Source organism: Conger conger, chromosome 10, assembly GCF_963514075.1.
Source record: "Conger conger chromosome 10, fConCon1.1, whole genome shotgun sequence".
Lineage (NCBI taxonomy): Eukaryota > Metazoa > Chordata > Actinopteri > Anguilliformes > Congridae > Conger > Conger conger.
The window spans coordinates 39397027-39422695 of NC_083769.1; the positions used below are offsets into that span (position 1 = coordinate 39397027).

At 45.8% G+C, this 25669-nt stretch overlaps 1 protein-coding gene across 1 annotated transcript; it reads left to right on the top strand.

The window, feature by feature from the left end:
• The first annotated feature begins 207 nt into the window (after positions 1-207).
• Positions 208-25208, top strand: plekhm2 (pleckstrin homology domain containing, family M (with RUN domain) member 2). The gene is made up of 20 exons (XM_061259109.1): positions 208-1361; positions 4653-4759; positions 5040-5149; positions 6030-6129; positions 6214-6301; positions 6658-6832; positions 8162-8221; positions 11142-12150; positions 12995-13885; positions 14016-14085; positions 14311-14401; positions 14902-14966; positions 16078-16166; positions 16357-16489; positions 16788-16978; positions 17373-17438; positions 18085-18244; positions 19108-19287; positions 20622-20738; positions 21372-25208. Exons 1-20 carry the CDS (start codon positions 1302-1304, stop codon positions 21507-21509), a joined length of 3900 nt encoding a protein of 1299 aa, XP_061115093.1. The 5' UTR covers positions 208-1301; the 3' UTR covers positions 21510-25208.
• The last annotated feature ends 461 nt before the right edge of the window (positions 25209-25669 follow it).

Below are 25669 nucleotides of genomic sequence, written 5' to 3' on the forward strand. Positions count from 1 at the left end.
GTATTTTGACATTGTAACAATTTGGTACAGAGTGGAGTCGAATAGAGTCACAATGTTCAAGGGATAAGTAGCTTGTTTCTTTTTCTTTTTTTCTAAGGAGTTGAAATACAAGCAAAACAGATTTTTTGTTGACATTTCGGAGTTGAATGACGTCATTTCCGCCACTGTCACGAGTTGTTGACTTGCCTTGTTCAAAACCGGGAACTTTTCTCGTCGGGCTCTTAGCATAGATTTTAAAGGATGAGCTAGCTACATTTAACTGTATAGCTAGCTAGCTAGATGACAGCTGCGTTTGCTGTTCTAGAAAAATGGCATTAACTGTTGCTAGGTAACACACTGCAGTTGGTGACATTGTCAGTTGCCAATGTTGTAGCTACAGACTACAGTTCAAGTCCTTGATAACGGCAACTGTTATTTCGAACTACAACCTGAGTTAGTACTAGCTTGCTACGACATGCAGAGATAACTAGGCAGTTATGCACTGCAGGTAGGAAAGTTAGCTCGAACGACAACTTTACTCATGGAAATGCGTGGTTGTTTGTTCGTTATCGGGATGTATTACTTGTAATATAATTTCTAGTTGCAAAATCGACTTGAAGTAAGATAGCTAAGTTAACTTAGTGATTTTTGTCTTGAACGATTGCTGACAACATCATTGGCTACTTGCTCTAGCTAGCTAGCTAGCCTAGGTTCGAACAAAGCTGCAAACCTTAGCCAGGGCATGAATGTGTTAATTACGATACAGCTAGTTGACTAGCGCTAGCTCATCGCTCAATCTAGCTGGTCTACGTTTATGTTGATACTTAGGCTAGTAGAAATGCTAGCTAGCTAAATTCAGAATCGCAGTAGATGGAGTTCAATGATAGGTAGCCAAAAGACAAGACTGCACTTGGTTAACTGGCGACCGCGCTGTCTAGGTTAGGCTATGATACACGCGCGCCAGGTGTTGACTGATTGCTAATTTTGCTAGCTGGCAAGGTGGCTAGCATTTATCGTAAATGACAGCTGTCACCTGGTTGAACTTGACAGTTTTTGTACGTTACCGATTCGAATGTTGTGGAGTGAACATTGAACGTGCGCTGTTTAGCTCGTCTGCGAACGAGTTAATTCTGATAGCCAACAACGCTAGCTAACAAAAGTAAGCACGCCAATTCTCCTGAAGATAAAAGGAAACCGCTCGCTAACTCGTAGAACGCGGGTGGACATAGCTGCCCGTGGCAGTAGGAGGAATAGTGGACAGAACTCGCCCCCCATACCGGAGACCAGCTGACATCCGCAGGCGGCCTACGAGACTCCGAGGGATGGATCAACTCAAAGTCAAAGACAGAATACTGGAAAATATCTCACTTTCTGTAAAGAAGGTAAGTTATTGAGTCTCGGGCCACATTGCTGTCACCGTAAAGGGATAATGGCTTAAGAAATCGGGGTTTGAAGCTATGACACATTCCTGAGAGAAGGGTTCTAGCTGCGCGGGCCTACTGAAACGACTCCGAAGAAATAAAGTAGTTTGTTTTAATGTAGCCTATTCGTATTGTCTCGTCGTATCGCGGTGTGTGCTCTGTGCGCAATTTCCTCTGAACGCAGCATTACTGTAGCTCTAAAGATGGACCTGCTGGTGAAATCAAAACAAAGCTTATTTGCCTGAAAGACATTGGCAACATTGCAGCCAGCTAGCTGGCATTGCCATCCTTTATTTTATTTTCGTGTGATGAAAACGGTAGCTAATGTAGCTAGCTTTCAATGTATAGTTAGGTTACAGCATCATACACTTAGTTTGCACGAATGACGCTGTCAAACTTGAAACAATGGCCGTCTAACCCAAGCAGCAGTTTTGAATGGGATGCATGGCAGTGGAACAGTCATTACGTCATTAAATCAAGTTGCCCTCATTTTTTTGTTGTTATGATGACCCATCTTTATGACGGAAGCTAATGTATGTCATGTGTACTGTCCACAGTGCAAAATGGGAAAAACTGACATCAAGCAGCATTTAGGTCCTGTTGGGCTCTTGGTTAATGGGTGATTATTTTGCTTGGATTGCCTGTAGATTCTGGCCATCTCTTGTTGCCATTCATTTTGCTACAACATCTGATGTGCTTTTTCGGTCTTATGTTTGAGGAGTAACCTACATTAAATCTTTCTGCGCATTCTACCTGACTATACTACTTTAGCGCTGCTTCATCATATAATGATATACCATAGACTCCATTATGTTTTTACCTGGCTATTTGATGGAGATTATATATTGATAGCGCGTCGTCTCTTTGGTTTTTATTATCAGTAATTTACTCCGCCGTCTTCTGCTTTCATTTATTCTGATTTCCGGAGGCCACCACCAGACATACCAGGTCACATGACTGTCAGGCGGTTGGAATTAAGATTAGGCAGACAACTCATGGCTCAAAATTTGTTGAATCATGAGGAATACATTGGGCAACATGTAGCCTGTTTCGTTTTCAGATATGGTCTCTTAGATACATAACATATTGTTTGCATGTTCTTTAATGGGATCTGCTGAGGCTGAATCGGTATCATGTCGACAGAACCTTAACCCTTTTACTGATTTCTCAACCAGCGGGTAGAGCAAAATTTAGCAACACAGGAAAAAAAGAGAGAAATGTGCCAAGACCTGATTGCTTCATGTTTTTAATGAATGACAATCAGCTTTCACCCTCCACTGTCGTTGAATAGACATGCATGGTCTTTTAAACGTATGCTGAGGGGAGAAGCAAAGCCAAAAAGCAGGCTCAAAACATGACGTGTGTGACAGAAATTGAGTAGGTGAGGCATGCCAACTGCACTGTCCCTGTTGGTAGACCGTAAAGAAGTCCAATATACCATAAACATAAACTGTTCCACTGCTACATATATATGTAAAAAATCTAAAACAGTATATATATATATATTTCATTGCTCAGCAGTGAATTTGAAGGGTTATGATGAGGTCAGCAAAGAAGGCATGCATGATTAATTTATAAAAAGATTTGGTTCATATTTTTTCATATCTTGAAACATGTGTAATATTGCTGCAAATGTCTGCGATAATTTCTCGATATGTAAAATACAGAGTTGAGTCATTCTGGTGAATGTGCTTATTTTATTATCGTGAAATGTCAGGGCTATTATAGGGCAGTTAGTTTTATTTGTTTTATAGTGAAATCATGGACTGTTTTACTGGAGAGGAAAGGCAACAGTCAGTATAGCAGCAGTGCCATAAAATCCTGCAGACTCAGATATTTATACTCATTCATTGCATCCTTCACTTCAGTTTGTAGCATCAGAAACTCACCCAACACAGTGTAAAATAACATGCTTTTAACATGTTTGTGTATTTAAATTCATATTTATGTTGACTTAGTTTTGTGCAAAAGCTTCCTTGCTGGTAAGTGGTTGATGTCACGCTTTATTGCCTGAGATGTAGAGGCACTGACAGGCTGGCACCCATCTGATCCACATCACCCTGCCTGCATAACCACTCCGGGGCTGCAGGTTTTCCACTGGAACGGCTTGTGCATTAATGCAGTCAGACAACAGGCATAGAGTGAGGACGAAGCCACAGGCAGGGCAGAATGACTGCCCATCTCCGGAGTTCCTGTTCACTGCGGTCTCTGTGCACGAGAGCTGGTGCTCTCTCCAGTAGACCCTGCGTGTTTCTGTTTTCTGTTCCTGATGGCACTGGTGCAAATGGGCAGAGGAAGCTGGTGCGTGCAGAGCTGCTGGTGTCGGGTTTCTCCTCTTGGAAACGTATTATCATAGCCTATATTATTTGGCAGGCTCACCACCAATGCTATATAACAGCTCATTTCTTAGTGGCAATATCCTTAATTGGAAGGAGCCTCATGTCTGCATTTGTTTGTAACTCCCAGTGAAAGACAAATGTTGGCTGGATCCAGGCCAGTATTAACCACACGCAGGAAAAAGTAACTTGACCGAGAAAAAAAAAAAAGTTGTTTTGCCACCCACATGTTGTTGACTCAAGTCAAGAGACATTCCAGGGCTCATTAGAGCTTCCATTTTAGGAGCACTTGGTTCTGAGAATTGATGAGTGCTGCTAACTGGATAAATAATTTAGGAGTACTAATTAGGATGCATTTAGTGTGCTGCATTTTGGTGAGAGGCAAAAGAAGCTCTCGATGAGTATTGGGGAAATAACATATACCAGTACCGTCTGACCAGAACTAATCTCTTATTTCTACTGAAGCAACCCAATTGTATGGTCTATTGCTATATATTTTACAGGTTTATCGGAGAACCAGTAAAGGACTCTGATTAGTGTATAGTAAATGGAAAATTCAGAGACCATTACTGATTGTGATGTGGACAAACACAGATCTCACTCTGAAATATACTGTGCTTGTGTGCTGGCATTAGGGCTATATCTCAACCAAAAATTAAACACCCTGCTTATTGTTTGTGCATTGCCAAAAAGAAATACAGTATATTGGATAGATCTATTAAAATGCTAATTTGCTTTAATATGTTAGAGATGTGTCTGTAGTGTATAGGCAGACAAGTATCAACATATAACAACTTTATTTGACTGGCACATTAGTGGCATGATGAGGTTTCGTGTCACTTTATTGAGTGGAAACATCTGGAAATTGAGCATTTGACCCTACAGAATGTCCTCACTGGAGTTTTTCTCCTCTCAGTTGCAGAGTTACTTTGCCGCCTGTGAGGATGAGACGCCGGCTATCCGGAACCACGACCGTGTTCTGCAGCGCCTGTGTGAACACCTGGACCACGCACTGCTTTATGGGTAAAGATCAGTCCCGCACAGAAAAGTGTTTGAATTCAAAACAATGACATGACCCAGGCCTGGCCAGCACGCAAGCATATGTTTATGTGTGTGTAGCGGGTTGAATGATATTTGAGCTGCCTGTTTCCTGTTTTTCATTTAATTTCTGTTTAATTTGCATTGCATCGTGAGGAATGTATTGTGTGACACGTCAAATCGATGAAGTACTTGACATCGGATGAATGTCAAACCCCGGGGGAGATGTCCCATTTCTGTCTCCCCGTTTCCCCCTGGTCTTCAGGCTGCAGGACATCTCCTCGGGGTACTGGGTCCTGGTCCTCCATTTCACACGCAAGGAAGCCGTGCGGCAGATAGAGGAGCTCCAGCACATCGCCACCCACCTCGGCCGCAGTACGGGCACAGCCTTTTCATGACAAAACCGGCACCTCCGCTGATGTCTTTTCAGCCAGATATATTCTACAACATGCATAAAACCCTATCCACGAGACCTGTGTCACATATGTAATGCTTTTGGATTGAAATGCTTTTTTTTCTGCATTTTACTGAGCTTGTCTGGTGTTTTCAGACCTGTGAAATACCTGTGAAAATGTGCAAACCCTGCTTCTGGACCTCCTTGTTGGCTTGGTTACACCAGGCAAGATCAATCAAGCGCAGAAAAGTATTTAATGATAATAATAATAATACATTTATTTGAATCCAAAACTATTGCGCATTTGCCTTGCACTTTCATGTTTGTGCATCTATTTTTATGCAATTGGGAACTGTTCAGTCATTCATTTTTAGTTCATATTTATTTGGTATAAATATTTTTGTCTAATGTGCTATGTCTGTTGAGATCTTGCCTCCGTATGACTCAACGTCGGTGGAAGAAACATGCCTTTCTTAGCATCACAAACTGAAATCTGGACCCAATTAAGGCTCATGAATATTCAACTAATGTGCCTTTTAAAAACAAGCTAATTCTACAAGGGAATGATGAGGTGACGTTCAGGTTTTTCGGAATGAAGGAATGCATCACTGACCTAACTGGCCTGACTCGGATGGCTAGCTGACTAGCTGATTTGACTGCCCTAGAGCTAGAGACCTGGAAGGGGTGTATTCTATAACCGGATTTCATGGCATTTCAGCATACCTATAGTAGTGAAACTGCTTGTTTTTTTTTGAATGCATATTAATTGATATTTCTCCCTGGATGCACTGGCACTGACTGTATACCCCAGTACCTTTGACACTTTGAGTTGAGAGTTTCTCTTTGGGATTTGCGGTGTAGGTCGGGCCTGGTTATACCTGGCACTGAGCGAAAGCTCACTGGAGAGCTACCTGCGACTCTTCCAGGAGAACCAAGCACTGCTGCAGAAGTACTACTTCAAGTGAGTATCTTCACCTGAACTTGTGTTGTTCCTTTCTGTCTTGTGTCAGTTTGAACAAATGGAGGAAATGTGCTTGCGTTTCAGAAATGCCTTGGTCTGCAGCCATGATCACCTCACCCTCTTCCTCACCCTGGTATCAGGACTGGAGTTCATCCGGTTTGACCTGGAGCTGGTAGGTCTTCTCTTTGTATTAAGTGTGACAGGAAGGCAGACTGTGGTCCTCTGTTGGGTAGCCATTTTCTGAATGCCTAGTATAATATCATACTATTGAAACGAATCATATGTAAGACCAGGGCTGTGCAACCCTGTTCCTGGAGATCTGCCATCCTTCTTTCAACCCTAATTTGGCATACTTGATTCTACTAATTAGCAGTTCAACAAGAACTCCATCTGTTGAATGAGCTGTGATTTGTTCGGGTTGGAGTGACAGCCTACAGGATGGTCGATCTCCAGGGACAGGGTTGGGCAGCCCCGTGTTGGTCCTTTATGTCCTCCCCTCACTCTCCTTCTCCCCTCTCCCCTGTGTAGGATGCCCCATACCTGGACGTTGCCCCTTATATGCCGGAATACTACAAACCTCAGAACCTGCCCGACTTCGAAGAGCGACTGCCCAGCTCCGACAGCCTGTCCCTGCACTCCTTCACATCCCTGACCTCCACAAACCTGGAGTGGGACGACAGCGCCATCGCTCCCTCCAGTGAAGGTACGGCACTGCGGCTCACTGGCACACACACACACCTACACACGACAGCGCCATCGCTCCCTCCAGTGAAGGTACGGCACTGCGGCTCACTGGCACACAGACGCACCTGCACGGTCGATTACGCTGATTCACCTGACACTTTATTGGAATTGACTAGAGCACCATGCAGGTGTTTGCTCCGATTGGTTAATTGGCAAAAATGATATCCAAGTAAAGTGAATTAATATTAAAAAAAATATTTTCACATTTTACCTCCTGTTCCCTCTCAAGGGTGAGACACGTTTGTACTGCAAAGCTCACCATTATTTGATAGATAGATAGATCGATAGATAGGTAGATGGATCATTAGATCTTATATCACACTTTTCTAGACACTCTTCTAAATGCTTACAGTGATGAGGGAGAACTCTCCTCAACCACCACCAATGTGTGACACCCTCCAGGGTGATGCACGGATGCCATTTTGTGTCAGAACACTCACCACACAGCAGCTGAGGTGGAGAAGGAGAGAACAATGGTTTTGCCAATTAAATCAGGGGATAATTAGGTTGAAAGAGCCAGGGTTGGGAATTCAGCCGGGACACTGGGAACAATAGCGAGTCTGGCAGTGAGTTTTGGTTCATCCTTGTGAGTAAACAGAAATAAAATGTGAAATTCCAGTGGAGATACTCCCTGTCTGTCTGCCAAATTACACAGCATTTCTCTCCCTGTTTAATTGTCTCATCACTTAGTTTAATTTATATGAGGGCCAAATGCATCATTGCATTGATTGTAAAAAGTATAGACATTCTTTAAAAAGATGCAACAGGAAACTGAAAGTGTTTACAGTCATAAACCCCCAGCAAACATTTGTGAAGGAAAACTGTACATGAATATTTAATGTCTTACATTAATATGAATATTTAAATGAATAAATATTCATCTCATATTTTGTAACTGTAATTTGTCATAGACCTGGTCAGTGAAGAACTGAACATAAGAATGTAGGTGTTAAATGTATCGCAGAGCGTTGTACGCTTTATGTCAATATTATTTCATTTTCCATGCAAAGATGCATCAGTGGACCCTGCTCTAATATTCATTATTCCCATATTGATGTATATTCCTTCATGCTCACTGTGTTTCTCTTGTCATATTTTTTGTCTGTCTCATCTCTGTCTTGCCCTCTCTCTCTGAATCTGTCTCTCTGTCTCTCTCTCTCTCTGTCTCTCTCTCTCTTTGTCCCTCTTTCTGTCTCTCTGCCTCTCTCTCTCTCTCCGTCTCCCTCTCCATCTCCATCTCTTATCATACCTTCCCAGCTAATGTTGAGTTTCATTCGTCCTTTTTTAGATTATGATTTCGGTGACATCTTCCCCGTGTTGCAGTCAATGCCAAGTGCAGCATGGGAAGGTGGGACATGGTTAATTCCACGCCTCCCCCCCAGCCTCCCTCCAGCTCTCCCACGTCCGTTCCGCAGTGTGTCACAGTGCATGCGTTACTGTGCATGTGGCACGACTGTTTGCTTCGCATTAACTCGCTACAGCTAGGGGGCAGTAGAGTGCGGCAGCTTTTTGGGAATTTTGGCTAAAATGTACAATAATCGCTGGAAGGATGAAATGGCTGTTCGTGATTTCAGTTCTGTGTCTCTCTTTAAAAGGTTGCACACCGAAACGGGATACGTCATTAAAGAGCATCTACCAAGATGGCTTAAGTGCAGTGCAACTCAACCCTACAATACAACATGAGTCACATGGTTAATTTATGTTTCAAAATTTAGAATAAGTTGACAATCTTTCAGAGTAACTCATACTCACTCAAGTGGGGGCGGGCTGTAGTGTAGTGGTTAAGGTACATGACTGGGATTCAATCCCCAGTGTAGCCACAATCAGCCCAGCCCTTGGGCCCTTGAGCGAGGCCCTTAACCCTGCATTGCTCCAGGGGAGGATTGTCTCCTGCTTAGTCTAATCAACTGTACGTCGCTCTGGATAACGAGCATCTGCCAAATGCCATTAAAAAGTAAAAATAAGATGTGCTAATTCTATATTAAACCTAAGTTTAGATGCAGTGCTGAATCATGCGCTGTACACTACAATTTCTGAAAAAGCTGAGCAAGATTGTCTCACCGTGCAGGTCTATAATTATTTCTAAATGTCATGTTAAAGATGAGCACACCTGTACAGTGGTATGATAATGAATCATACCTGTAACGTATGAATACATTTACTATTTTTGCACTCTCTTTTTGCTTTTTGCACTTGTTTCTGCATATAATTCTTGGAAGAATAATATAATGTGAGCTCAGATTCTGTTCTTACAAAAGATTGAACTGTATGATGCTCATACTATACTAATACTATCTATTCAAAAAGTTCGATAATTATTGTAATCCTTGGGTATCCTCAGTTCTTGATGCACCTCTTTTAAAAAGCAAAAACTGAACATCTACTTGCAATCATTTATTCTCCTGGCTGTTCTTCCCAAGTGGGTTGGGGCTAATTTAGAGTGGAATCTTTCTGGGTTATTCAGGTTGCTTCTGTGTTGGCTCACACAATACATGGTTCCTCTGGTGTGAGGGGGAGACTGTGCTATAGGGGAGGGTACATGCTCAAGATGGTACTGTCTTGAACAGTGGTAACCAACCCTGTTCCTGGAGATGTCCTGTAGGTTTTTACTGCTGCCCTAACAAAGCACACCTCATCCAGCAACTACAGATCTTGTTGAGCTATGTATTAGTAGATATCAGGCATGTTACGGTAAATTAGGGTTGAAATCAAAAGCTTCGGGATGGTAGATCTCCAGGGACAGGGTTACTTACCACTGGCCTAGTTGTGCGAGGGCTCTTAATGAGAAGGGCTGGTCAGGGTGCATGAATAAAATGAGGGGCTATTGTTGGCCAGTTTGATAAATCCAGTCAGCAATTAGCCCCCACTTTTATTTATGTGAATGGAAGAGGCTAAAACCTCTGTTTCCGCTGATGCGTTCTCTGAGTGTTTGAGGTGTGCTAGTTTAATTGAGTAACTCCATCTCCAAATCCCATTAAAATCCCTGAAACATAAGCTCCTGCAGTCTATTTGTGCTTTTAATTGTGGTCTGAGTTTAAAGCGAAGCTCTTTGCTCTGGTTTGAGCTCAAGCTTCTGCAGCATGCAGGCTTATGCAGGTAGAAGGTGTGGCGGTGGTTTTGGACACAGCAAAAAGGTTCCCTGTATTTGAACCTGTTTTAGTATAATTATTGGCCTGGTAACTGAGCAAATTTGTTGAGCAAGTTATGATTTTTTTAAATGAACCAATAGATGATTTGTGGGTGTGGTGGTATTCAGTTTTTAAATGTTGATTTAGAACATTTAGGTGCTCTTTTTGTGCTAAGTTGGTCCTATTTTCCCTTTTAGGGTTCATGCCATGCCATCAAGGCTCCTTTCACACACAGTGGCAGGTTACAGTATGTGGATGAAATCGGTCTGTGCTGTCGTTTGTTTAATATCCCGGGGCATCTCCCGTAAAAGCCACACATACAGTAGAGGGATATATATATAGGGAATTTTGCGGTGATCTCCGGGTATGATAAGATGACAACGTTTCTTCAACTGGAAAAATGTTTGTTGCAGCAGATTTTTTTTCATTGTTGGTTGCATTTTAGGCATTCAATTCGATTATGGTTGTATAATTGCTAATTGCATCAGAGTTTGGAGTGTAATTATATATTATTATGTAGGCTGCTACTTTGCTGGAAGATGTTCTTTATTTTGTAAGGTGACACCTCTGTCTTGACTGTTATGGTACTAATATGCACTACAATGCCTGCAGCTCAATGAAACTCACATGCTTGGTGATTTAAACCGTTTGTAAAGTGAGGGGATATTGTTTGGCCGTGGCTGAACAAAGAAATGAATATAACCCGTTCAGTCCTGTTGTCTTAATCCTCTGCTTGTCTCCTGCTTGTTTGGTCTCTTCAGTAGTCTGTGTGTGGGTAGTATGCGCTCTGTGCAGTTTGAATCTGCGCCCAGATCTGTCTTTGTCCGCATGCATTCTGCTCTCTTACGTGCTCTGTCTAATCCCAGTACAGCTTCTGCGCACACTGCCAGTGTGTGTGCCAGACTGACCTGGGTCAAATACGTAATTGTTTTGGATTCATATACTTTGCTGTGCTCGATTGAGCTTGCCTGGTGCAATTGAGCCAACCGAGAGGGCCTGAAGGCAGGGTTTGCACCTTATGAGAGTATTTCATTGGTTCTAGTGCACCAGACAAGCTCATTAAAGCGTATAAAAGTATTTGAATCCAAAACAACGACATATTTGACCCTTACTCTCTGTCCTCTGTTCCTCTTCTGACAGAAGGTGACCTCACCGATCCCGTCAGCTGCCCTCGCTCCACGACCTCTGACCCCCAGATGGTGGTCAGCCCGGCGATGGGGGCGGCGGCCGGGGCGACGGCGGGGAGGGGGACCCCGGTCCCCCGGAGCCCCACGCTTCGGCACAACCCCTTCAACGAGGACTCGGACACCAACACCTCCGCCGAGGTCACGCCCGTCCACACGGCCAGCCGGCACGACACCACCACCGGGGACGAGACGGAGAGCACCAGCACCGAGCTGGAGGTCATCCGGTCAGCAGCGCTCCACTGCCGCCCCGTCACCGCCCTCAGTCCTGACGTTACCATTACCGCCCTCAGTCCTGACCTTACCATTACCGCCCTCAGTCCTGACGTTACCATTACCGCCCTCAGTCCTGACGTTACCATTACCGCCCTCAGTCCTGACGTTACCATTACCGCCGTCAGCCCTGACATTACCGCCCTCAGTCTTGACGTTACCATTACCGCCCTCAGTCCTGACGTTACCATTACCGCCGTCAGCCCTGACATTACCGCCCTCAGTCTTGACGTTACCATTACCGCCCTCAGTCCTGACGTTACCATTACCGCCGTCAGCCCTGACATTACCGCCCTCAGTCCTGACGTTACCATTACCGCCCTCAGTCCTGACGTTACCATTACCGCCCTCAGTCCTGACGTTACCATTACCGCCCTCAGTCCTGACGTTACCATTACCGCCCTCAGTCCTGACCTTACCGCCCTCAGTCCTGACCTTACTGCCGTCAGTCCTGACCTTACCGCCATCAGTCCTGACCTTACCATTACCGCAGTCAGTCCTGACCTTACCATTACCGCCGTCAGTCCTGACATTACCGCCCTCAGTCCTGACATTACCGCCCTCAGTCCTGACATTACCACCTTCAGTCCTGACATTACCATTACCGCCGTCAGTCCTGACCTTAGTGCCGGCATTCCTGACGGAATACTGAATGCACTAGTGCCCCCTCTGACGGGGGTGATGCATAATGGGTGGGAGGGCCATGGGGGTTGTGTTCAGCGGGACGTTGCTCGTGTCTTTGTTCAGGAGTGAATGAGGAGCCTGCAGTCTGGTGCAGCAGCTGCTGACCTGGCAGACTGCAGAGTGAACGCATACTGCAGCTAGCGGCAGGCTAGAGGAAGATGCCTGTGCTGCTGTGGTCTGGGTCCCTCCTCAATTTACTGAAGACATTGCGGCACCCTCCAGTTCCACAGTTACACTGCACTTTGCACTTAGGAGGAGAAAAGAACGTCAGTACGTTATTTGATTAAAGTGGCATCGTTATTTTTACAAATAACCATTAATAAAATGAATAATTGTCCATCCCTTGAGCCCTAATATTGCACACATGGACATTGAGTTCACAGACCATGTCTGAGGCTAAGACTGATTGCTTTATGTCAGCTCCCTGTCAGCTAATACGCCCCTGACAGGGAGTCATATTGCCGTGTCAGTGCCATGTCTTTCACTTTGAGATTCATTTTGCACATCCCTCTGAAAGGTGATGAGCTCAGTTCTGATATTAAAACTGACATCCAATTTGCAGCAGAGTGCATACAGGGTAGGAGAACGTGCAATGCAGGGTTTTGGTCTTTTTTGATCAAAATTTTGATCAATCATTTTTCCATTGCATTGAATCCAGTCCTCATATAATGATAAAAAAAAAACACATGCAAAATAAGCTCTGGAAATAAATGAAACGCAATATCAATATTTGTAGAAGCATCACAGTGTAGCCTGAGGCACCACATTGAATGATGTGTGGAAAAGGAGGAAAGGGAGTAGTCGGTCTTGTTGGTCTTGTTTTTAAGCCCCGTGTTTGTCGTCCTCCTGCAGGATGGCCCGGCGCAGGAAGCCGGGGAAGAAACGGCGGGGGGGCCGGGAGGGCGGGGAGTCGCTGAGCAGCAGCCAGAACGGCAGCCCCCCGGGCCTGGAGGAGGGCGAGGAGGACAGGGGGTCGCAGGAGTCCCAGGAGTCCCGGGAGCAGGGCGCGGGGGAGGGCTGGGGGGTCACCGAGGCCACACAGGGCTCCGGGTCGGGCACACCGAGGAGCAGGAGGAGCGGGGGCGAGGAGGAGGAGGACACGGAGGAGCGCGACGCGGAGGCCGCAGGCTTGCTCAGGCTCCCTGAGATGGCGGACACCTCCATGGACAGCGTGGGCCAGCCCCTGAGGGAGGTGATGGACCGGCTGGACGGCTCTGTGGACGGGCAGGCCTGGGGGCCGGGGGAGGGGGCGGCGGGCACCAGCCCCGGGGGTAACAGCAGCTCCCCGCCCCCGCAGCAGCAGCCCTTTCGGGGGGATTCTGGAGGGGAACCGCCCGACCCTGCCCCCCTGGACCGTCCCGTGGCCCCCCCAGACACCCGTGTCCGGCAGACGCCCACGGCCCCCGCAGACTACTACCGCTTTACCGCCGACAGTGCAGACCCTGCTGCCCCAGGTGGTGGCCACCATGACCCTGCAGGGCATGGCCAGCCGCCGGCTCTACATGGTGGCCATGAAGATGCGGGAGAAGCAGAGGGACAGGGCTCCTCCCTCAACGTAGCCCTAGAGCAGGAGCCGGAGGAAGAGGAGGAGGAGGAGGAGGAGGACGAGGAGGTGCAGCCAGAGCCGGTGGAGAACGGCACCGCCCTGGAAGGAAAAGCGGAGGAAGGAGAGCTGGATGAGGAAGAGGAGGGTGAAGAGAACAGGGCCAGTCCAGTGGACTGTACTCATCCCGCTGAGTTCAGGTGATGAGTCATCCCTGTGTGTGTGTTTTGGGTTAGGTTGCACTCCTCAGGTTTGCTCACTGAATGCTGAATTGATTCAGACCCCGGTGTGAAATGCCCTGGTGCTGACATCACCCCCCCTGTCTTTCAGAGTGGACAACAACCACCTGCTGCTTCTCATGATCCACGTCTTCAGGGAGAACGAAGAGCAGCTTTTCAAGGTGTGTGTGTGTGTGTGTGTGTGTATGTGTGTGTGTTTGCTCGTGCATGTGTAATTTCATCCTCTGGAATATGCTCTTGTCTAAACAATGTTCAGTGAACATGGCTTAACTCATTATCTCTTAATGTTCATGAATGAAGTACTGTGCTTGGTGTGTGTGGATCTGGCAGCACTCCATGTTTTGGCTTGGTGTGGTGGCCACAGTGACCTCTGTGTGGCCTTTTAGATGGTGAGGATGAGCACCGGCCACATGGAAGGAGACCTACAGCCCCTCTACCTCCTGCTGACGGACTGCTACATCTACCTGCTGCGCAAAGGTGAGCACACCTGGGCTCTAGCCACACCCCAGGCCCGGTGTGAGGCGGTCAGCTCCTTTCAGCCCCTTTATCTTCCGTAGCGTGCAGTTATTCCCTCTGAATATACAGCTGTCTTTTTTACGGTTCTCTCGCCTGCATAAATACTCTTGGCCGTGTAGCCTGTGCTATTGTGAGGTCTCCTTGTCAGTGGGGACATTGAGGCTGTTCAGAATTTTTATTGAATATCTACCAGCAAATATGAACACAAACACCTGTTTTACGTTGCCTTGGCAACCATTTTCACATTTTGTTTGCTGAAAAAGGTTCAAGTTAAATTAACTTTGTGACCATGAAAAGGCAAGGCCAGTACCTTCACATAGCACCGTGCTGCAGAAGGAGGAGAAGGTTGAATTATGTTCTCATTTGAATGTGAATACACTGTGACAGTTATAATGGGCAGTATGGGCACTGCGGTTGATCTGGGAGAGGTGTGACATCATGGCTGTGTGTGTGTGTCCCAGGGGCTGCTGAGAAGCCCTACACTGTGGAGGAGGCAGTGTCCTACAATGAGCTGGACTACATTTCTGTGAGTTACTGATGTGTGTGTGTGTGTTTCTGTGTGTGTGTGTGTGTGTGTGTGTGCGTGTGCATGCACGTGCGTGTGTGTGTATGTGTGTGTGTGTGTGTGTGTGTGTGTGTGTGTGTGTGAGTGCGTGTGCATGCACGTGCGTGTGTGTGTGTGTGTGTGTGCGTGTGTGTTTGTGTGCTTCTGTGTGTCTGTTTGTGTGCATTTGTTTGTGCGGGTCTGTATTTGTGTGCATGCGTGCGTGTCTGTGTGTATTTGTGTGTGTATAGGTGTGCATTTGTGTCTGTACCGGTTTGTGTGTTGTGTGGTTGAACAGTGAATGATTTTGAGTAAAAACAGCCGTGTTGAAAGCAGCTCTTGAATTATCCAGTCTCAGGCAGGGAATGTGAGCTATGTGGCTGAGCAGGCTGGCTGTTTTTTTTTGGTTCAGTGTCAGCAGCATTCTTTGGTAGAACAACAGTCTCCTTAGTGATAAATCAGCCATAGGCATGGTAGCATAGCACTTGTACCATAAACACAATCTCAGTGGAGAATTTGACACATACACTTTTGCCAGCACTGGAAACTGGATAAGGCTGTTCTACATATTTTTGTCTGTTAACCCTTTAAGGTGTGAGATCACAATGTTCTTAACTGAAATGTAATGATCACTAGTTGTAATTGAAAGAGTTCTAGAACACTTACTTTTGTTGGAAAAAAAACATTCTAAAAACCTACTCTTCAAAGGGTTCACAATGTCAGTGTGAATACTCCATTAGAATTTAGTTCTGGCCCATCACTGTTGCACTCACAAATGTGCTGTGTCTCTCATTAGGTTAGGGTTATTAGCTGTGTGTGTGGGTTAGGGTTAGGGTTATTAGCAGTGTGTGAGTTAGGGTTAGGGTATTAGCGGTGTGTTTGAGTTAGGGTTCGGGTTATTAGCAGTGTATGAGGTAGGGTTAGGGTTAGGGTTATTAGCAGTGTGTGAGTTAGGCTTGGGGTTAGGGTATTAGCAGTGTGTTTGAGTTAGGGTTATTAGCAGTGTGTGAGTTAGGGTTAGGGTTATTAGCTGTGTGTGTGGGTTAGGGTTAGGGTATTAGCAGTGTGTGAGTGTGCTGTGTCTCTCTCTCAGGTGGGCTTGGACCAGCAGACGGTCACACTGGTGTGCACCAATCGGAGGAGGCAGTTCCTGCTGGACACAGCTGACTCATCCCTGACTGTGTGAGTGTGACCTCGGTTCCTCTCTCTGTCTCTCTCTTCCTCTCTCTCTCTCCCCCTCTCCCTCTTTCTGCTCCCTATGTCTAACCCCCGCTCTCTCCCTCCCTCTCTCTGTCCTCCCTGTGTCTAACCTCCGCTCTCTCCCTCTCTCTCTCCTCCCTGTGTGTAACCCCGCTCTCTCTCTCTCTCCCAGCTGGTTTCTGACAGTGCTGAGGTCAGCGATGGTGAAGGGGTGCAGGGAGCCCCCCTATCCCTCGGTCCTGACCGACGCCACCATGGAGAAACTGGCACTCACCAAGTTTGTGTCTCAGGAGTCTCAGTGTGAGGTAAGGGAGGGAGAGACTACAGTATGCCTCACTGTTTGGGTTTTTATTTCGTTTTTCAGCTAAGTTGGCCAATCTATTTCACTAAATTAAACTAAAATTCAACACCACAGGGGCTGTACATAAGTTTTATGTGGAGAATCCCCATTCAAAATTGAATTTAGTCAAGGGCTAGGCTTGATCTGTAGTAGTGGATTGTGAATGAACATGTCTGCTCGTATCACTAATGCCTGCGCTCAGATGTGAGTTTGTGGTCCCGTGCACTGCCTGATTGCGATGCTGGGGCGGGGGCTGTGTGCAGGTCTCTGAGGTGTGCATTCAGCTGTACTCCCTGGCGCACTGGGAGGACCCCCTGGATGTGTCTGTGGCCCCGCAGGCCGGCCTGTGTGGCCCCTCAGAGTCCGGCAGCACTAAGGAGGGGCCGTTGCTCTATCGGGCCGGGAGCTCATACCTGGGCAAGGAGCTGTGGAAGAGCTGTTACCTGGTGCTCAGGTACGGGGAAGAGTGGATCGAGGACTGGCATTAGCGTTAGCAATAGCATTTGCGCTAGCATTAGCAATGAACTTTAACCTCATTTTTGAAGGATCTTTCATTCCGTTTTTAAAAGTGGGTTATAATAAGTAAGTATTATAAGTATAATAAGTGACAGTTATCCACATCTCTTGAAACTACCGCTTGCAGTATGAAAAGCACAACATGAGAAGGCATGGTGCATGCACTGTACGGGCCTGGATTATTTCAGTAAGACTTTTTACCTCACAGTCAGTGAGTCAATGTTGAGACTTGCACAGAATAATGTCCGTCAGTGGATGAAAGGACATGTCGTGGTTTAGTTTGTTGAGATGATTTGTTTCCTGTGAGCTCAAACTGTTGCACTTTCACACAGCAATGGCATTCTGTATCAGTACCCAGAGAGGACAGACGTGACACCACTGCTGTCTATCACCATGGGGTAAGAGTCACACACTGAGGGCACACAATGAGAATCACGCTGCCTGAATCACACACTCTCTGAGCACAGGGCCCGTGAGAGAAATCCCACACCGCAAACAACGTCGGCCTTAACCGAGTGTTTTGGTCTTGTAATGAGGCCTAATATCTTATTTTATCAGAAAATATTAGCTTTTTATGCTTGACTGTTTGCGAGAGGCTATTAAAGGGTTACTGTTTGCTTAACAAGTGTAATTTTCAAATTAGTTAAACACTCACCTCATTGGCAACGCTTCCTGTCTTTTTTTTTTAGCAAAAATGTTATAGAAATTAAGATTTTAAGACTAAACTGCTTGTTGAGACTGACTTATTTATTTATTTTTTTTGCAGTGCAATGCATAGAAGTCTGCATGTCTTAATAGAACCAGATTTGCATACAACTGCAGCAAACTGCTTCCATTTAGTACACTAAGCCACTGCCAATTAATCTTTCAATGGCTCGCACTCCTAAACGCAGGAGTGCCATTTCACATTTTTGCAGATCTGCACGTGCTTGGAATATGTTTGCAATTTTGACTTTCTTGTCCGTCTGTCAGTCTGCCTGTCTGTCTGGGTTTGTGGGGGTTTTAAATTTGGGTGACACCTTTCCTTCCTTTCTCTCTGTGGAGGGGGGAGCACTGTGGGGGCTGTCGCCGGGCCAACAGTTCGGAGAGGCCCCACTCCTTTCAGGTGATCCTGACGGAGCGCCCCCCTCTGGAGCTGAGCGCTGAGAATGAGCAGGACATGGCCGAGTGGATGCAGCTGCTGTGCCAGTCCGTCTCCAAAGGGGTGAGAAACAAAACACTGCCCCTCTGAATACCTCCCTAAAGACACAAGCCCCTCTGAATCACTCCCTAAAGACACAAGCCCCTCTGAATCACTCCCTAAAGACACAAGCTCCTCTGAATCACTCCCTAAAGACACAAGCCCCTCTGAATCACTCCCTAAAGACACAAGCCCCTCTGAATCACTCCCTAAAGACACAAGCCCCTCTGAATCACTCCCTAAAGACACAAGCCCCTCTGAATCTCTAAAGACACGAGCCCCTCTGAATCTCTAAAGACATGCATCCCTCTGAATCATGACTCTAAAGATATGAGCCCCTTTGAATCACAACTCTCTAATACTATGAACCCCTCTGAATCTCTAAAGACATGAACCCTTCTGAATCACAAGCCTGTAAAGACATGAACCCCTCTGAATCACAACTCTCTGGAGATATTCTTCTTCAGGAACAAAAGACAGCCCCTGTTTACAAGTGATTGATTTAGTCACATAAAATCTGTGTGCTGAAGATTTTATGAGATGTACACAAGCCGGGAACTCATTAAAATCGCCCTAGCTGACTCAACGATAAAAAAACGAGACTTTATTATCTTATCAATCATAGTAGGAGCATGTGATGAAACTGGTTTTATTTTACTGCTACTGATCCAGAGAGCAAATTTCCTGCATCCATTTTAGATGTAGTGTTTCTCATATTGCATGGGTAGCTGGAAAAATGATAGCGCTCTCAGTATTGTTTCTGTAGTAATAATGATGTAATAAACTGTGATATTTCTGCCGTAATAGTGTGAATAAATCGATGGTAAGTGAGCTCAGGCCTTTCTCCAGATAAACCACTGAAGCTCGGTGTCTCCTCTTTCGCGTAGGTGATCCCCCAGGGCCTGGCACCCACCCCCTGCATCCCATGTTGCCTTGTGCTGACGGACACGAAGCTGTTGACGTGTCATCAGGACTGCCAGACCAGCTTCTTCCGCTCGCTGGGAGGGGTGGACCTCTGTGACATCACAGGCATCTGCCTGGAGAGGGAGCGAGAGTACTGCATCATTGTGAGAGTCTTATGGGTTTATCTAGAGTACTGCATCATTGTGAGAGTCTTATGGGTTTATCTAGAGGACTGCATCATTGTGAGAGTCTTATGGGTTTATCTAGAGGACTGCATCATTGTGAGAGTCTTATGGGTTTATCTAGAGGACTGCATCATTGTGAGAGTCTTATGGGTTTATCTAGAGGACTGCATCATTGTGAGAGTCTTATGGGTTTATCTAGAGGACTGCATCATTGTGAGAGTCTTATGGGTTTATCTAGAGGACGGCATCATTGTGAGAGTCTTATGGGTTTATCTAGAGGACTGCATCATTGCGAGAGTCTTATGGGTTTATCTAGAGTACTGCATCATTGTGAGAGTCTTATGGGTTTATCTAGAGGACTGCATCATTGTGAGAGTCTTATGGGTTTATCTAGAGGACTGCATCATTGTGAGAGTCTTATGGGTTTATCTAGAGTACTGCATCATTGTGAGAGTCTTATGGGTTTATCTAGAGGACTGCATCATTGTGAGAGTCTTATAGGTTTATCTAGAGGACTGCATCATTGTGAGAGTCTTATGGGTTTATCTAGAGTACTGCATCATTGTGAGAGTCTTATGGGTTTATCTAGAGTACTGCATCATTGTGAGAATCTTATGGGTTTATCTAGAGGACTGCATCATTGTGAGAGTCTTATGGGTTTATCTAGAAGACTGCATCATTGTGAAAGTCTTATAGGTTTATCTAGAGGACTGCATCATTGTGAGAGTCTTATGGGTTTATCTAGAGGACTGCATCATTGTGAGAGTCTTATGGGTTTATCTAGAGGACTGCATCATTGTGAGAGTCTTATGGGTTTATCTAGAGGACTGCATCATTGTGAGAGTCTTATGGGTTTATCTAGAGGACTGCATCATTGTGAGAGTCTTATGGGTCTGCTTATATTGTCGGCACACATTGGAAGTTCTCTTCCATGCCTTCTGTGAAAGTCTCGTAACTAGGCAACAGAAATATTTTTGCTCAGTCCCCCAGTTGACCCGACCATAATGTTATTAAAATAAAAATTCAAAACAAAAAAAAAAACCCAACTTGAGTTCAAAGTCTGAGCTGAAGCAGTGAGAGACGAGGTGCTGCCCTAGAATCAGGAGGGGCTGAAACACCCGCTCTTAGGAAATGGAGAAACAAATGCTTGATAATATGATTTTTTATATATATCCTATATTTACGTTGCGCCTTTTTGTGCGCGTCTTTTAAAAAAACCCCTAAAAAAACACTAAAAGGTTCTTTTCTTGAAAGTTAAATAGAGAAATGTGTCTGTTTTGCATGATGTGCTCACGTTCCCCCTCTCCCTGCAGGACTTCACAGGGGACCGGGCCCACTTCCTGCCCCCCTGGGTGCTGTACTTCAGTGGCTGTGAGGAGAGGGACCGGCTCCTGGGCGCTCTGGAGCAGGCCTGGAAGAACATTTTCAAGGTGTGAGAATGGAGATGTTCGCCGAGAGAATTGTTAGACTAAAAGTTCACTCAATTCTGCAATTGCTACAGTATGACATCAATAAATATATTACTCCCCTCCCCCTTTGCTTCCTCCCTTTCTCCCTCTCTTTATCCCCCTCTCTGTCCATTACCCCCCCTCTCTCTCTCCCCCTCCCTCTCTCCTTCTCTCCCTCCCCCTCTCTCACTCTCCCTCTCTCTCTCCCCCCCACTCTCTCTCCCCCTCTCTCACTCCCCCCTCTCTCTGTCTTTCTTTCTCCTCCTCTCACTCCCCTCTCTCCCTCTCTCTCCCCCTCTCCCCCCTCTCTCTCCCCCTCTCCCCCTCCGTCCCTCCCTCCCTCTCTCTCTTTCTCTCCCCCTCTCTCCCCCCTCTCTCCCTCCCTCCCTCCCTCCCTCTCTCCCCCTCTCTCCTCCCCTCCTCCCTCCCTCTCTCTCTTTCTCTCCCCCTCTCTCTCTCTCCCCCTCTCTCCCTCTCTCTCTCCCTCTCTCCCCCTCTCTCCCCTCCTCCCTCTCTCCCTCCCCCTTTCTCCCCCTCTCTCCCCCCTCCCTCCCTCCCCCTCCCTCCCCCTCTCTCCCCTCTCCCCCTCTCTCCTCCCCCCCCTCCCTCCCCCAGGTGTCCCTGCCCCAGAGGAGCGTGTTGGACCCCTGCATGCAGAAGCGCTGTGGGGAGGCGCTGGCGCTGATCAGGAGCGCGTGGCAGCGGAGCGACAGCCTCCATCGGGGCCGGGCGCAGAGAGAGCCCTGGTGCTGAGGGGGGGTTCAGTGCTATAGATTATTTAACACACTATTAATGGGTACGTGTAGAAACAGGACTCCGGGATCGTTTCTCTTTTCCAGGTCGGGACTCCAGTGACAGTGACAGTGACAGTTTGGGTGATCTGGCGGCAGCTCTGGGACTGCCTCTTTGGGTCTGTTTCAGGTGTTTGACCGACCTCACCCTTTTCCCTCTGTGTATTTTTCCTGCTGGAATTCTGGGTGAAAGGCTGCAGACCCACTCAATCAACCACCGCACCGGAGATCTGTTATCGTCCCGCCTCCCTGCAGCACGGACATTCAAACAGCTGGCGCTATGCTTGCTACTGGGAGAAAAATATTTTTTTTCCCCCGACAAGAAATATCTACATTGCCAATATGTAGCCATATATACAGTACATTGAGCAGTGCATGACATGAGAAAACCCATTGGTGAAATGGCTCATTTAGTAGCAGGGCTTTTTGCACACGCCAGTAGCCCCAGCTCTGCTCTGCTACATCCCATCCTGAGGGTTTGTCGTCAGCACACTATACGCCTCACAGAACCGCTGTGCCTCGCTGTAGAGTCCTCCCTGCTGAGACCGAACGCTCTCACAATGGTACTGGAACGTTTGGTCAATGTCAGAACGTCACCGCAACATTGTGGGACAGTTTTGTGTGAGCTGGGCTGGGACTGGCATAGGTCACTGATGTGCTGAATGGGGGATGGTAGAGGCCACTGAAAGGCTTAATTTTTTTCCTGCAGTGTAAGCTGCATTCCTGTCCATGTATTCCGTGATCTTGGATTTCTTTGTGTTGGTTGGGATAGAGAGGGAGCTCAGAGTCTCCTGTAGTGGCAGGTACTGTATATGAGAGTGTAGATACGATGACGCACACAGTAAGCAAAGCAGGAAATAACGCAACACGTAAGACAGAGACGCCAGGTTGAACAGATTGAGTTGCTAGCTGTGGACAGGTAACATTTTCTTTTACAAGTCCCCTAAGTACTAGGTATTTATCTGCTCACTGTGTGCTAAGACTAGCATGAATTGGTTAATTACCACTGGTAAAGAAGAAACAGAGGTAAATACTGTAAACTGGAACTGAAATGATTAGAAACACAGCCTCTATTACCTATCAATTCAAGTGACTTGTAGTTATCAAAGTAGTCAAGAGTGTAACTGTGTGCTTCGTAGACTATACTTCCTTTCTACCAGAGGTATCAAGAAAGTATCATTTTAATTACTATGAAGAATACAATTAAACTGGCTATAACCTGCCTATAACTACAAGATGGAAGCACCCTCTTTATTACCAAGCATTTCAGTTTTATTGTCTTTTTAACAGTTCTCATCATCTATTTATCTGGTAAATACTTAGTACTTTGGGGACTGTAAAAGAAAATGTTACCCGTGGACTTACTGTACAATCATTTCCATGTTAATCGTTTTTCTATTCTTGCTCCTTTTAAGTGTGTACTAATTTATCACTGTGTGTGTGTGTGTGTGTATGTGTGTGTGTGTGTGTGTGTGTGTGTGTATACGCTTTATATTTTCTTTTTTTTCTGTCCGTATGGGAGCAATTGTTTCAACTGATGAGCAAAATAACCAAGTTACATTTGTGATGTTTATTTCTGTGTTTGAATGAGTTATTTTTATTTATTTTTTCCCTTTGTTTTTATTTATTGCAGAATGAGAGGTTATATAGAGAGGTCTATGTCTGGGTCCTTATTGCATTATAGTGCTCAACAGCGTGTGTGGTGGGGAGTGAAACAGCACCCTCTGCTGGCTGCCGTTTCATTGCACAGGTGTGGGTCGGGGAGCTGCAGTACGGGTCCAATCACACAGCAGACTCTTGAGTCACGTACCTTTCACTAATTGGAGCGGCAGCAATAGTGCAGCGTGTGCTGAGATGCAGGAATGAGCCCGAGGATGTGACTGACAGCTGGTGAAACCTGAGGGACCAGCGACACCGCTACAGACCCAGAGCCGCGTTATCGTCCGCGCTGTCAGTCGCTGAGTGGCGGTTCCTATTCCATGCCGGGCCGCTCCCCGCTCGTGAAGCTTCCCTTATTGGTTGAAGGGGTGGTGGTGCAGGGAGCGTTTAGATTTCGGACGAATCACGTTGAGTCAAGGTGACTGTTTCCGTGTGATATCATCCTGGCAAATTCAGAATTGTGAGCTTTTCTTATGGGAAAAGGTATTGATACGGTTCAGGCAGTAGTTTTGCACAGTTTTCGATGGTACTGTTTGGTATGCCAACACGAAATGGACTTGTCATTATTGTTGTTCTGATTAGATTAGATTTACCCTTTGTGTCGTTGTATGACTCATCTTGTTTACACTTGGTACCGCTGCACTACTGCACAGTGCATTGTGGGTGTTTCTGTGGAGGTACTGTTGTTGTCCCTGTGTGATTGGCCAGTCTGTGCTTCTGTTTTCATCAGGGTAACTGATAGTCGTGGGTGGATTAAATTAAGGTTGGCCGATTTAATTACTCATTCGGTTTTTCGACGGTAAATCAATAGTTATATTATTTGACTGCTTTACCTGTGAGGGGTCCACCTAATTGACCGTGCTCATTTTGTATCAGTGGCCTTAAGAAAAACAAAAAACTTGAAAGAAAAAAAATTATGTCCATTGGAAAAATTAAAAGCATCTGGTCGGAGGTTTGTGACCTGTGAACATGCTACACTGTGAGCATGTCTTTTGGCCATCTTAAATGACAATTGTATAAACCCCGTATCAGTAGAACTTGTGTATCTGAGAAAGATAAATGTATGTGATAAAACAAATACACGCCTATGTGTATATACTGTATATATTGTGCTTGTGCGCAGAAGAGAGAGCAACATACTGGTATACATACACGTACATGCGCACACGCATTCACTCGCACGCATACTGTATTTGTATGTTTGTGCTTCATGTGTGGATGCCCCAAGTATGTACACAGCTTTTATGTGTCCTTAATGGAGTATTGCAGTATTGGCTAGGATTATGAAATTCTTTCATAACGTTGCATACTTGTGATGCCAAGTCTCTTCTAAAATCCACTGTGGGTCTGGCTCAACAGATTGAGTTGAAGCCAGCCCTGTGAGACACACCAGTGGGTTGATGGGAAATGGAGAGGGTGAATTAGACCGCACTGAACCTGCACCCTGTGCACCGAAGCCCTTTCGTACACTACTCAATGTTACGCCACCTTTCTGTTCCGACAGCTTTCTTCATCCTTTCCTTAGTGTCCCAACTGGGTCTCTTGATTGTCACTGGTTTAATTGTCTGAAGGAAGAGGTACAGAAAAACCATGTAGGTTGTCGAGGTTTAATAAAAACGTAATCTTTTGGCATTAAGTGCAAGCCAAACCGTCTCAGGAATGTAGGATAAACTTGCGATGATGAAGGCTTGCCTGAATATGTTGACATTGCTGGCCAGTGGTGGAGTACAGCTGATGATTGATTGAGTGTTGCACAGTACAGATGTGTCTATTTAACATTGTTTTATCTTCATTTAACAGATGTGTCATGCGCCGCCATTTCTTTTCTATTTGAAGTGTATAAAGAAGCAAAACTGAGATGAATGTATTCAAACTATTCTCAGATGAGCATTAAAATGCATGTCATGAAGTACTTTTTTTATATTGCATTAATATGAAGATAGATATGTACATATAATGTTTGTAAATGGGGTGCAATATGAATAAATCACTCTAAATAACATTTTTTTTTCTACTAATAATTTGTCCCAGAGACTAATTTCTTGGTGATTAATTATTCCAGAGCTCACATCTGTTCTGAATGACTTACTCTGGCCATGTTTGACCCAAATTCCCCACTCCTCATATCACCACTGTGGGAAATATGAAACCCAGTTTCATATTCTTCAGCCACCAGCAGTTGAGATCAGCTCTCACACTTGTCAAAAATACTGCTCAATGACCAAAGCATAATGTCCGTAATTTACCTTGAAAGTCCTGGCTCTTCGGGGCCGACCGGATGGTTATGTGCTGCATCACCTCCACATTTAGCTGAGGTGCTGCAACTTTGCAAGGACCGGAGCATAGTGTAAATCTGCCTAGCAACAATGGAATCCAGACCTCCCACATTCTGAACTGATGTCATAGCAACATGTTTTATGTGGATGTGTCTCAGATGAAAACAATCACCTGCCTCTGAGGGAT

Excerpts from the sequence above, each read along its gene's own strand:
- plekhm2 (XM_061259109.1), top strand. The coding sequence starts at position 1,302 with ATGGATCAACTCAAAGTCAAAGACAGAATACTGGAAAATATCTCACTT. Across the intron at positions 12,151-12,994 it reads ACGGGGGTGATGCATAATGG|GATGGCCCGGCGCAGGAAGC; the intron begins GTGGGAGGGCCA and ends GTCCTCCTGCAG. Across the intron at positions 17,439-18,084 it reads CTGCTGTCTATCACCATGGG|GGGGGAGCACTGTGGGGGCT; the intron begins GTAAGAGTCACA and ends CTCTCTGTGGAG.